The sequence below is a fragment of the Sapajus apella genome, unplaced genomic scaffold, assembly GCF_009761245.1.
Source record: "Sapajus apella isolate SASKATOON/1434 unplaced genomic scaffold, GSC_monkey_1.0 scaffold41, whole genome shotgun sequence".
NCBI lineage: Eukaryota > Metazoa > Chordata > Mammalia > Primates > Cebidae > Sapajus > Sapajus apella.
Window position 1 is genome coordinate 9,393,921 of NW_022436981.1, and position 13,861 is coordinate 9,407,781.

A 13,861-nucleotide genomic window follows, 5' to 3' on the forward strand; every position below is an offset into this window, starting at 1 on the left:
CACTGTGGGAATCCTTGCAGTTGGTACCTATAGCAACCTCATTTAAAATGTTATAAAGCTTTAAAACATCAGGAGTTTAGGCAGTCAGTCATATATACCTCCATACAGACATTCAGCCACTCACACACACACATGCTTGTCCACACACTGATAGTAAATTGTGTGTAATATTATATTACTCATGGAGTTTTATCATTGAATCGTGTTTGACAGCCATGGTAAAGAGCTGAGAAAAATCAAATACTCTAGCATTGCAACCAGCAGCAAGACCATATTTGTACCTAAACAGCGTATTACACCACCTGGTAAGCAACCACCAAAAAAGAACATTCTTATGATTTAAACATGAAGAATTTGACTGACATTTTAGAGTTTCTATTTGTAACAGATGCTTTTGATGCCACACCCATGTATTTTTGACACTTACCTTCACATACTAAAGGATGCTACTGCAAAAACCTATGACTTCCTTCTGAAAAAGCTTTCTTTATTCTTTTTGATAAGTTTAGTATTAACATTTTTCTTTCTCTCTTTTTTACTTTCTGAGAGTTTTTTGGTGGTCACAAAGAAGAGTACAGTTAGCCTGTGTTCAGAGAAAGCCAAAGGGCTAGAGGGTTAATGTGCCCAAAGCATCCCCCAAAGTCCTGACAGAAAAGAAAGGTAAGCTCAAGACAGAGGAGCCAGGATTTGAAGTATAAATACATGAGCTTTCCTGTGGTTGGCTGGGATCATTTGGGGTGATGTTCCCATGGTCTCCTGCAGTTCCACATTAGATTTAAGCTTCAGTTTCCATGGTGGTAACCAGTTTGACAACACTTCCCTTATTGGCTTTATTTCTTTTCCTATTATACTTCTTCACTTCCCTACTGGTGTTTTATGGGATCACTCCCCATTAAACTACATGGATTCTAAACCTTGTATCAGGGTCTACTTCCAGGACAACCCAAACTAAGACACCATCTTCAGTCTGTATTCCCTTCTGTTAGGATAAGATGTAATATTCATCAAATACTCTGGAACACACATCCCTTATGGATTCCTCAGAAATGGGGTCCTCGCCAAAAGCACAAGTCCAGAAAAGTCTCACAATTAGAAAGGTATTTATTTTAAAATATCTGAATGTTTTCCCCATAGCATAAACACCTGTAATGGTAGAATAATTCTTAAAACAATAGAGAACTTATGATAGAAAGCTATTTGAGTAGATCTAGGGGTAAATAGGAGGATAGCCACTTATCTTTTTTTCTTTCACTCCTTTCTTTTTACTGCTACCCACATATTTTCTCAATATAAATGTGTCTCTCAACTTCATTCTTCTGTGCAAAAATGTATTTGCTGGTTCTATTCAACAAATGCAATCAACATATCAAAATGAACATTTACTCAGCATTTCCATACACTTGGCACTGACTTTAAAACCAATACTGTAGTCCCCACAGCTTGTTACTCTATTGCAGAGATAAGCCTTCAACATATGGTAAAACATAAAATAAATATTAGAAAGTATAAATATTCAAGCATGAAATTTCATGGTAATTAAAAGAATTATATGTAGAAACAGCTCCAAATGCCAAATATTGTACTGTAGCAGCAGTTCAGATGAAAGAAAAGTGAAAACAAGTAAAAAGATACCTAGAACCATCTGCATTTTAGGCTTTCATATTACAGATAAATTCTTAAACCAATGACCTGAAGGCCTCAGTTCATTCTGCATGCTTTTGGATGATGTGAAACAGCAAACTATTCCGGCTGGTTACCTATAATCCATTCATTTGATCAGTCAACCAAAATTTGTTTCCTCCCAAATACACATCAGTGAGCAAAATAAAATTCCTGCCCTCGTGAAGTTTGTGCTCTAAAAGGACAAACAGTACATTAACAAGTCAGCAATTACATTTATAATATAATGTTAGGTAACAGGACTCTAATAAAAAATAAAGCAAGCATGGTAGAGCTAGAGAATAATGATCTCATGATTATTTTAGATAGGGTGGTCAAGAATGGCTTCTGTGAGGGCACCTTATTTGAACAGGGGGAACTAGCTCCCAAAGAAGTGAGAATAAAATATTCCAGGAGAGGAAAAAAACAGTGCAAAGGCCCTGATATAGGGATATGATTACCATGTTAAAGGAAACATAAGAGGTCAGGATGAGTAAGTAAAAGGCATGTCACAAGAGAGAAGGTGGGAGGGCAGGCACGAACCAGGGGCTACAAGACTAATAGGCTGGTAGTCAGTGCTTCATTCTGAATGGGTGGAAAGCTACTGGAAAGCTAAAAATATCACCCTGGGAATCATGCAAAGAATAGACTAGAGAGAACAAAAGTAGAAGAAAGAAGACCAGTGATGAGGCCAGTGAGAGATGATGGTGGCTAGTATTAGAGGGAATGATGAGAATGGTAGTAGTGGAGGAAATGAGAAGTTTGAGAATTTGGGTTAGGAAACAGAAAAATAAAGGAATGACTGTCAGGTTTTTTACTTAAACAGTCTCATGAATGGTGGCACCAATTACTGAGGTAGGCACAGCTAGACAAAAAGCAGGTAGATGGCGGCAGAGGCCAAGAATCTTTCTGAGGCATACTGAGTCTGAGACGTCTATTATCTTTCCAAGTCAAGTCAGTTGGCTATACTAAACCAAATTTCAGGGCCAAGTCTAGGCTGAGGACATAAATTGGAAGTCATCAGCATTTGATAGTATTTCAGTCTTGGTCCTGGGGAGCAAAATTAGCGAAAGCAGGAAAAGGTCTCAGGATATAGTCTTGTGACAGTCACATATTCATAACTTAAAAATGACAGGGGAGATCAAAAAAGATATATTAGAAAAACATCAGCTAATGAGATAGAGAGAAAACAGAAAAACCTCTTTATGTTTGACTGCAGCAGGTGCTGGCTGAACTCAAATGGGAGTTCCGAGTCACCTTGTTAGTGGAAATAAAAAGACAATGGTCTCTCCAGGGGTCAAGCCATAAAAACTGATAGAAAAAGGAGCTTTGTTTGCATAAGCAAGAAGAGGAAGAAATTTGGAGCACAGCCCTGTTTGGAGGACGTTGGAAAATGGAGAAAAAGAGAGACAAACCACATGACATTTACCCTACCATTGAACAAGCACTTTAAGTCCTAAAGAAAAGAAAGGTAAGCTCAAAGACAAAGGAGCTGGTTCCATGGCAGACCACTGTGAAACACTGAGCATGATGGCTGCTTCAGGCCCAAGTGCCCGAGCTGGGAGAGCATTGTCCATCCAGCTGTGCACAGAGCTTGGCATTGAGAATCTGCACCTTTGACACAGACACAGGCAATCTCAGAAGGCACAGCAGTAAGGCTGTGAGATCACATAATGACTTAGCATTCCTGTAACACATGTGTATTGGCAGCAGATTAGCAGACTTCAACTCTAGAATTTAGGCATTCACCAGTACATTTCATTCTCAATGAGCACAGCAAAACCAACTACTTTACAAGCACCGTTGCTTCTACCACAGGCATTGCATTCAGATACAGCTTACCTGCATTGAAGAAGGATGCAGTCCATTCTGCCTCTGTTTTAGGAAATACAGAAACTGGTGGAGGCAGGCCCAGGGCTCTCCCATCCAGATCCTTGAAGAGATACTTTCTCGGACTTGCACAGTCTAATTCAGGGCAGACTACTTTTCCGAAATCTTTCCTGTGAAGACAGTCAAAAAGCAACTCTCTCATTTCATGATAAGCAGCAAGAAGAAAATATATATTGGTAGTGCTAATGTTGTATAAAATAAATTCAACAGATTTTTAATTATTGATAATGTGTTACATAGATATAAAATACAACTCTTTATAAAATAATTTATTTCCCAGTTATATGGTCAAGAAGAAAGACATTCTAACTAATCAAATATTTTGGATATCTTAATATGTAATCTTTATATAGATTGCTGATTTTTTAAGAAGCAAAATACAATAAAATGTTCCTAACTCTCATTACAAAACATAATTATTTTTAGAAACTTCAGAGTTTTGTATCTATTTATTTTTACAAAATAATACATTACAAAATAATAAATTGATATGTGTGTTATTATTATACACATATCGATTATATTTATGCTATATACAAAGAAAACTAGATATTCTCTCATTCAACAAATATCTATTGACAACCTACAAATGACAGGTTGGGTAACAGTGTTGATAAAGACAGACATGGCACCTGCACTTTCAGAATTTAGAGTCAAGTGGGCTACATAAACAATTAAGAGATAATTATAACACTGAATTATAGAGAACTTATTTTATTTCCCCTAATCTAATACTTTGAAATACTATTAGTAATAATATAATTATTGTATACAAAGAATTATCGGTACAAAGATTGAGTATTTTCAGTACAAAGATTAAGATGTTAATATCACATAGTACTATGATTTGAATGATGGTCCTTTCAAAATTCATCTTGAAACTTAATCCTTAATAGAACAGTATTAAGAAGTGTAGCTTTTGGGAGGTGATAAAGTCAGGAGGGCTCAGCCCTCATGGATGAGATAACACCTTTATAAAAGGACTTGAGAATGAAGAGAGTGCTCTCTTGCCCTTCCATTTCTTCTCCCATGTGAGAGCACAGCTCTTCCCTCTGAAGGATGCACCAAGAAGGCACCATCTTGGAAGCAGGGAGAAACCTTCACCAGACACCAATTATGCCAGTGTTTGATCTTGGAATTCCCAGCCTCCAGGACTATAAGAAATAAATTTATGGCAAGGTACAGTGGCTCATGCCTGTAATCCCAAAACTTTGGGAGGCTGAGGCAGGAGGATCACTTGAGCCCAGGAGGTCAAGGCTGCAGTTAGCCATGATTGTGTCATTGCATTTCAGCCTGGGCAACAGAGTAAGACCCCATCTCAAAAAATAAAATAAATAAATTTCTGTTCTTCAAAAATTATCCAGTCTGTGGTACTTCGTTATTCCAGCACAAAGACATGTAACTTTACAACTATTTCAGCCCAAGGGTAAGACATGGACATAAGGAAAATTCAACAGTAAATTTTAAAAAATGATGCAATAACACAAATTGCCTACCTAATCATGTTTAGCTACCTATAATGATTCAGGAATGGGCATCAAAAAGAGACTGGTGTTAGGCCAAACACATGAATGCTTTAATTAGGGTGGTTTCTTTAGTTTTTTTTTTTTTTTTTTTTTAAAAAAAGGGGTTTTCCCCGTGTTTTTTTTTCTTCTTTTTTATGGCAAAAAAAAAAAAACTATCTAGTTTTCACATATTTGAATAAATCTCTTAGATCATATGTCAGAAAACAATCTTTACACCCTGAATCCCAAAATCTGCTAGACCTCATCATTCAGTTCAGAAATTCCTGTCAGCAGACACAATCTTCTGTCTACTAGTCCCTGCACAAGACTCCCAAGGCCTCCTTCTGAAGACCACTGACACTTTACTCCAAGGAAGTGTGAAGAATTAGGGTCAATTTATAAAGAGCGAGTTTGAAAACATCCCAAAGAATTCTTTCTAATTAAGACAAAACAATAAAATTGCACTTTATTACTTCTGCCCCTTTCATTACCTAAAGAAAGTCACATGGCTGAGTCCATATTTAAAGGGGAGGGAAATAGGCTCTGCCTCTTTAGTGAAAGATATTTTAGAAATCACATATCACAACGCATGACTATAGGACGGGTAAAGAATTGGAGTCATTAAGTTAATGTACCTTACCATGCTAAGGCTCATTTTTATTTCTTTGATGATTTTCTTTTTTAAAAAAACATGTTTAGGGATTTGAAGAACTGCTAAGTACTTCATAAATATGGCTTATTATAAATACTAAAAATTATACCTGGGTTGTAATGGAGAAAAGTAGAACTTGTTTTTATCTTTCATCTTTAGCATCCTGGTCCTCTCTGCTGTTATTGGGTGCATGATTCCAGTGTTTTCTGCATTTGGTAGAATGCAGACATCCAGGTCATCGTTATAGCAACTCTTCACAAAACTAGAAAAGGTAACATCTGAAATTTTAAAAATATATATCATAACATTATATAATGTAAACCACCAGCCATAAACATTGAATATGCAACTAAACATCGTTATAATAATGTATATCCCAAGTTAGTTTAAGCTATCCAGGATAGTTTTAGTTTACATAAATCTTGATATAAAATATCTGTAGTTCTTCAATACATGGACATTGTATGAAACAGAGAATATTTCAATACGTTAAAGCCTTAAGAGCAAGAAGGCTTTTCATTTGAGGCTTAATCAAAATCCATTCATTTTATAGAAAGACAAACCAACTGTCCGATGGACTAAGTGACGGGAGAGATCACAATGGTACAAAAGATCTAACAGAAGATGAAGTCTGCAAATTGTCTCATAATTTTTATTTTAACCCTAGCTGCGCAACTAACTACTAAGCAACTTTGGATGAGACACAACTTCTGCATTTCAATTTCCTCACTTCTATAATAGGAAAAATAACACCTACCCAAGACAATTCTTATATAATCAAGTTAAATAATTGCTGTGTTGGCCAGGTGTGGCAGTTAATGCCTGTAATCCCAACACTTTGGGAGGCTGAGCTGGGAGGACTGCTAAGGCCAGGAGTTTGAGACCAGCCTTGTCAAGATAGTAAGATCCCATCGCATTATATTCAAATTTTAAATTTTTTTATTTAAAAACATAGTTGATGTGAAAGCTCTTCAATGTGTATACAGCGGTTACTTTTGTAAGAAATTATAAACTACCATTGTGGCTATCAATACGCAGCAGGCTGTCAGTTGGACAGCAAGCACTAGACTACAATGTACCTTTTTGTTGATAAAATTTCAGAATGCTATTAAAAATTCTATGCATGGATGGATGAAATGGCATTGCCCAGATGAAATAAAACATCCTACCCTGAAGCTTCATGATTCCTGAAATTGAATGGTCATTCCTCACTTTGTGCCATGGCTCCTGAGGCCACTGATTTGGCTCTGAGGTGAATACAGGCCACAGAATACCAATTCGACCTCCTCTTGGATTGGAAGGAGCTCTATCTGATGATGTCAAGTTAGCAGAGTGAGGCTTCGCTTTGTCCTGAAGGCAGTCAAAAGAAGAGCTGGTGGCGACAATGACTGAATTCCTAAGCACAATCTGCACGTTTTTAATGGAGTTTTGTGGAGCAGAAAATACATACACTACTGCCAAAAGACCAATAGTATTGTCTACCAGGGTGATGTTCTCTATCTCTACACTGTTCTCTACATGTAACATGGCACCGTAGTCAAAGTTCTTGAAAGCCAAGAAGCCAGAGATTCTGGTACAGTTGTCGAGTCCACTTTCCTTATAGAGATGAAGGCCATGAAGACTTGAGTGGGCCACGTTGTCAGACCAAAGCACCTCACAAGAGGAGCATTTGTAGCCTCGGATGTGAAAGCCAAGTCTCTCTGATCCTGCCACAACGTTGCCATGGAGGTTGATGTCCTTTACCTGGTTCACTTTGATTCCTGCCACCCAAATGTTGGACCACGCTGGCTGTGTCATCAGAACCACAAGGTTATTAGTGAGAGAATAGGCCTCACCCTCTAAATCAATGCCATGGCCAGCTGTGCCAAACACAATATTGTCATTTAAACGTACTCCATGACTAGCAACTGCATGAATGCCCCCGCCACAGCTCTGGTGCAGAGTAGATGAGATGATCCAGGATCCTGTTGACACATTACTGAATTCGACAGATGAGTACAGTGATGACCCAAAGTTCTGAATTTCCACGTTAAGAAGTTGAAGGACACCTACAAACAAAATGCATGTCATCAGGTAGTTTCTTCTTCCCCAGAAAAAGCTGAAGAATAGCCCATTTCAGGCCCATTTCATTAAGATATGAAGATTCTTAATGAAAATGTAACTTTATTCTCAACACCAACATTATATTTCACACCGTAGATTCTCAACCAAAAATATAGGAATCATTACAAGTAACACATTAATGCCTGAATTTCAAGTGCAGTCCAAAGAATCTGTTAATAGGACAGGGAAAGATGAGAGGTGAAATAGGAAAGAGACAAATTTTGGAGATGGACATGGCTAGGTTTAAAGATTCTATGCATTTGTCTCGGGGCCAAGTCAAAGAATTAGGTAAGAATAAAGAGATTCTGGATTTCTGGCCCTTCATCTCAATGTCAAAACTCCTTCTCAGCATCTCATTAACAGCACGTAAAAAGGCTAGTCATCTCCACAAACACATTGCACAAACGAATATTAAGCGTTTCTGAAGAAGAATAGGACTGCACAATTTCCTTCTGCCCAATTGATGTCCAGAAACATGGTATTCAATACATGCTTCTGATTAAGGCACGGTAGAAGCAATAACATGCTTTTAAAATCACTTTAAAGATCCTGTAAAATCTTTTCCATATTTTTGTCCTGGCTACATTTTATTCACTTTTGTTTCATTTTATAATAAGATTTTCTATATCTTTATGTCAGGAGAAAATAGTGAATTATTTACTCTCATTTGTAATTTTATTTGTACTATATTAAAAAGATACTGCTAAAAAAAAAAAAAAAAAAAAAAAAAAAAAACCATAAAATACAGCCAGTAGGTTGATTTAAAAACACAATGAGTCAGCGTATATACTCTTGGTAAAATTAATAATAACATGATTACAGGTGAATTAATATGAAATAATAATGAGGTGAATTAAAAACTTTAACTCATATAATACTCATTATTTGTAGTCACTGTTCTAATTCATATTTATTCATTTATTTATGCATACTCTTAATTTTCAAAAAAATCCTATGAGGTAGGTAAAATTATTATACCTATTTTACACATAAAGAAACTGAGGCAGAGAAGAGATAACTAACAAGCTAGGACTTAAACTTAAGCATTTGGATAGAAGCTGCACTGTTAATCTCATGCAGGCATCCTAGAAAGACAGGAAGGCTTGGTGGTATGAAATCAGCAATTCTATATTATGATTCAGGTAACTGGGCTATAGTTATGAGCCAATAATTAGTTGTGTGTCCTTTACTATGTAGGTCACAAATTTGGCTCCTTTTATTTCATTTTTTAAGGCACTAATGAAAGTAAACTATAAAGTTATTGATCTCATTAAAAATGAAGGGAGCAATGCATTTGAAGTTTCAATTTCAGTGTTTCAATAATAGTATTTAAGGTTCAAAGATAGGACAGCCTAAGTCCCATTTCTTTGTTACCTTTTCAGAGATGAGAAACTAGAACCTTTGCAAATCAGCTGCCGTGAAGAAGAAAGTCCTTGTGAGAAGGACAGGCTACTGGAAAGACCCTATACATCTCCTTGTGGTCGGACAACAGGATTCCAACATATCTCAATGGATGCTATTGAGGAGGCATTGGTAAATGGTGTGTACATATCCACAGAACAATAAAACACCCAGAAGCTATTTGTTGGGCAATATCCCTCACCAATAGCACATAGCTGAAAGGGCTGCCAAACCTGCTTCATAGAACTTTGGCACAAAGAACACCAAATGCAAGCATAAGTCAAAAACAAGCATAGCTTATTTTTAGCATTTGAGGTGATTTTAGCATCTCTGTCAAGACAACATGTCAGTATTATTGTTATGTCCAAGGTTTTTTATAAAGAATATTTCAAGGGAGATAGATAAAGAGATGCGTAGGGCATGGCATGAGGGAAGGGCATGCAGCTCCCATGCCCTTCCCATGCCCACTACCTTAGTCAGGAAGCTTCACATATTCAACTATCCAGAAGCTCTCAAGATTATTTTAATTATTGGGTTTTTTAATGTCTTATACTTGCATGGATTTTATTCATAGTTTTAAACTCTACAAGGTCTTTTTACTTGCACATTAACCAATGACTGAAAATTAATCAACAGTAAAGACTTAAAATGTCTTCGGCATTTGAATAAAGAATTAAGCAAAATTTTTTGAGACAAAGTCTCACTCTGTCACCAGGCTGGAGCTCAGTGGCGCAATCTCAGCTCACTGCAACCTCCATCTCCAGTGTACAAGTGAGCCTCCCACTTCAGCCTCCCAGGAACTGGGACTACAGGTGTATGCCACCATGCTTGGCTAATTTTTATATTATTAGTAGAGATAGAGTTTCACCATGTTGGCCAAGCTGGTTTTGAACTCCTAACCTCAAGTGATCTGCCCACTTCAGCCTGCCAAAGTGCTGGGATTATAGGTGTGGTGGTCAGCTTGAATAAAGCAATTAGTTTGTTCAAAACTATTTTCCTATTTTTTCTTTAGAAAATCACTACTGAAAAAATATTCTAGCAAGTTAAGTACAACTTGTTGGGTACCCTTCAGGAAGAGAAGAGTGATAGAACCCTCCAATATAATAGCAGAACTTGTAAGTCTTGACCTGCTTTTCTGCTCTATAACAAATCAATACTCACATCGGGCATCCCTGACATACACCTGCAGATCCCATCTTATGCATGCTCTGGACTGTATTACAGAAAAATACAAGGGTTTTTAATGCAGTATATAAACCTAAATTGAATTATGGAACAGAAATAAGAAAAAACTGGTAAAATTTGAAGAATGTCTTGAGTTTAGTTCATAGTAATATATCAAAGTTAATGGTATCGTCTTCATTTTGACAAATATACTAGTATTACATCTGCTATTAATGGAAGAAAATTGAATGAAAGGTATACAGGATCTCTCTATACTATCTTTGCAGCTTTTCTATAAATCTAAAATTATTATAAAATTAAAAGTTTAGTTAACAAGAGCCAGGCTTGACTCTACAACTTACTAGTTGAATGACTTTCCTTGCTCTTCATTTATATTTTTCATTCATATGTATTAAGCACCTGACATACAGCAGTTACCATACTAGAAAACAGATGAAAGGCCTATTCCTAACCTCAAGGTGTTTATAAGCTAATGAAGGAGCTACATAAATAAATAGGCAAATGTATACAGACTCTATTTCCTGTAATAGGAATATAAAATTCTCTCATGAGGATTTTAGGATTAAACAAGATAAAATTTTCACTGTGTGAAAACCAGCACCGTTTCTGGTCCATAGAAGCACAAAATAGAGTTTCTGTTTCCCTTCCCCAGGGGAATGATTTAAGGATCAGCCTCCTCAGAGATTTAGGATCAGGTCAGTCTTGCCACTGGTTCTGCTCTGGCTTGGTGCTCAGCTGTAAGAACTGGCCTTCTGTTTTGTTCCCGTGGCCATGCTGCAGCTTGGCCCGTAGTTTCAGTTAACTGGGGCCTTATCTTGCTCTCTCCTTCCTGATTCCCCATCTTCATCAACCTTAGAATGGTCTCTTCTTACAAAAGCGAAACCCAGCCTTTATCTCCATCATCTGTAACAGGGTTCTCAACATCAACACTATTGACATTTCTGGCAGATACTCCTTTCCTGTGGGTGGTTGTCCTGCATGTGCCAGATGTTTGGCACTACCCATAGATGCCAGAGCTCCCTCAAGTTGTGACAAGTAAAAATGTCTCCACATATTCCCACATGTCACCTGGGTAGGGAGCAGAAATCACCACTGACAAGAACCTGTGGAGCTAGAGCTTATGGAGACAGAGCTTGTTCTGTTAACTAGAAATCTTAAATGTTTTATGTAAGGTCCAAACACTGCCCTTTACAAAACTGGTGAAATAATTGTGTCAACAAAGAGTGTCCCATACCAAATACGTTTGGAAGTGGTTAGATCCTTTATTCTCAGCCTTCCCCAGGCCTTTATATATTCATGTACACCCTGATTTTCTAAGTTGGAGCTACAGTGATAGCCAAACTATTTGATCAGGAAAGAACTTTGGAACAATGTTTAAGGAACACAAGTTTAAGAAATGAGGTCTTAATCAAATGATTTTGCAGCTTTCCAAAAGGGCTAAAACTTGAAAGAAACAAGAAAGATTGAACTGATCCTTAAAGCAGTCTAAAATATGGAAATCATTTTTATTTAAATTTATGCTATTAATTTATAGCATGAACTAATGCCTGCCATCAGATATAGCATGCTACTGGGAAAGAGTAATAGAAATTCAGGAAAGAGATAAAATTGAAGTGGTCATTAAATCATCTATAATTTCAAAGCAGAGGAAATTTCACATCTGCTGAAGATGTTTTCTTTGAGGTAAAATGTGCATATGTGCTGATCGCTAGTATATTATTTTAACATCACACTGATAATTAAGCACAGATTAGGACTTAAAATTCATGGCTTCTCCAAGCACAAAGGAACTATCTCATTTGAACATTTTGTTTTATAAATGAAAATTCTCACAGTTGGGATTTCTGGGTGTCCCAGATGAATAGGCTGCAACTGGTAATGCCTAGTTACTTAAAATTTCATTTACCTGAAAATTCTTCTCGGCTGGACTTCCTGAAGGACCCCACAAGTAGTCTCCCCCTACATGATACGTCAGGCTGAATTTGTATATTTCGGGTCAACAGCCCAACTTCAGCAGCCAAATGAATGTGTCGGCCATCCTCCATGACATGGACACTTCCTGGGGCAATAGGAGTTGAGGGGAAAAAAAAAAAAAAAACTTTAAAAACCTATTTCAAAAATCACTAGCTGGGGACCCAGCAAACCTGAGAAATGAAAACATGCTTTCCCCTCGGAAGTTCTACCAACATTAAGGTCTGCTTTTCCTCGGGCATTCTCCACAAAGGTCAGCTGAGAAATAAAATAACCCGTTCACTTTTCTCTCTTTGGGATCAGAGTGAGAGTGTTTGAGCAAGAATTCATTTCTGCTTAATAACTGTGGGTACTGGGACAGGTCACTGGTTCAGAGAAGTCAGGGCAGACCTGTCCAATTAGTGGGGTCCCCAACCTCCTTCCTTAAATAGGTCAGCGTGAAACTCCAGTGTTGGGTTGTACATTGTCCATGGACCTCTTTCATGAGAGTGAGGAATCCCAGATCAACTGAGGCAGTGACAGAGCAAAAGCAGCTATGTATAAGAGTAAAAGGAAAGTGAGAAGCAGCGCCAGGCAGCAGCAGCAGCAGCATCTTCTCATGGTGGATCTTTCACTCGTCACCGCTTGAACAGCTTCTATAGCAGTGGGAACTAAGCATCTTGCTAGTTTGTTTCACTGTCTACCATTTGCATTTCACCTCCTCTCTCACTGAAATCACTGATGAAGATTTCTTTTTTCTTTTCCACTTACTAAAAAAGAAATCAGCCTGGGAACCATGATTTAGACATAACTTTACACATTCCTGGTGAAAGCGTGAATTTGCCTCTCATGTATCAGAGACAAAAAGACATTCTCCATCCCCTTTATTTCCACAATTTATTACTGATTAGCTATATCTCCTGGGTTAGATTTATTAGACTCAATCAGGAAGATTATTGTGATTTATTATTTATGTGCAGTACATTTTAACTGTGTATTGTGTATAAAAATATTCGGTACCTTTTTTTCTTTGAAAAAAGGTCTGGGCTTTTTTCTTTCATTTTTGCAGTAATAGTAATAGTAGTAGTTAGTACATAAATGTACCTCATGTCAGGAAGAACACACTTCTAAGTATGGAATATGAAATCATTATTTACAGTAACTATTATATTCTAAGGGATTGTAATTCAATGTGCCAGGAAATAAACTGGAAACTCAGTGCCCATGAGTTTTATTCTGGCTTTAGTCAGAAAACTGCCCAGTGACATTGAACAAGATTTTTAATCCTCTGCTCTTAGATTTGCCATTAAAAATAAAAAGCAAAATGAGTCCATGTGTATGAGTGTATAACATCCAAGCATTCTTTTAAAATAAAGCAATAAAATTAATGAAGGAATAGAGATAAGGCCATCAAGCATGAGTCTAGGGCAGCTGGAAGGCATTATTTTTCCCCTCTGAATGGAAGTCAGATCCAAGGTCCTCAGCCAGGTTGCCATACATGGTCTTCCTGGCTCAT

The 13,861-nt window shown here is 37.2% G+C and overlaps 1 protein-coding gene across 4 annotated transcripts in view; it reads right to left on the minus strand.

Annotated features, from left to right (window-relative positions):
• PKHD1 (PKHD1 ciliary IPT domain containing fibrocystin/polyductin) overlaps positions 1 to 13,861 on the minus strand; it is a 496,842-nt gene that overhangs the window by 134,057 nt on the left and 348,924 nt on the right. For all 4 annotated transcript variants that reach the window (XM_032299663.1, XM_032299664.1, XM_032299662.1 and 1 more), the window contains 4 exons: positions 12,302 to 12,454; positions 6,876 to 7,754; positions 5,816 to 5,984; positions 3,502 to 3,659 (listed from right to left, as the gene is read on the minus strand). In XM_032299663.1, coding sequence (XP_032155554.1) covers positions 3,502 to 3,659; positions 5,816 to 5,984; positions 6,876 to 7,754; positions 12,302 to 12,454 — 1,359 coding nt within the window. The remainder of the gene's footprint in view (positions 1 to 3,501; positions 3,660 to 5,815; positions 5,985 to 6,875; positions 7,755 to 12,301; positions 12,455 to 13,861) is intronic.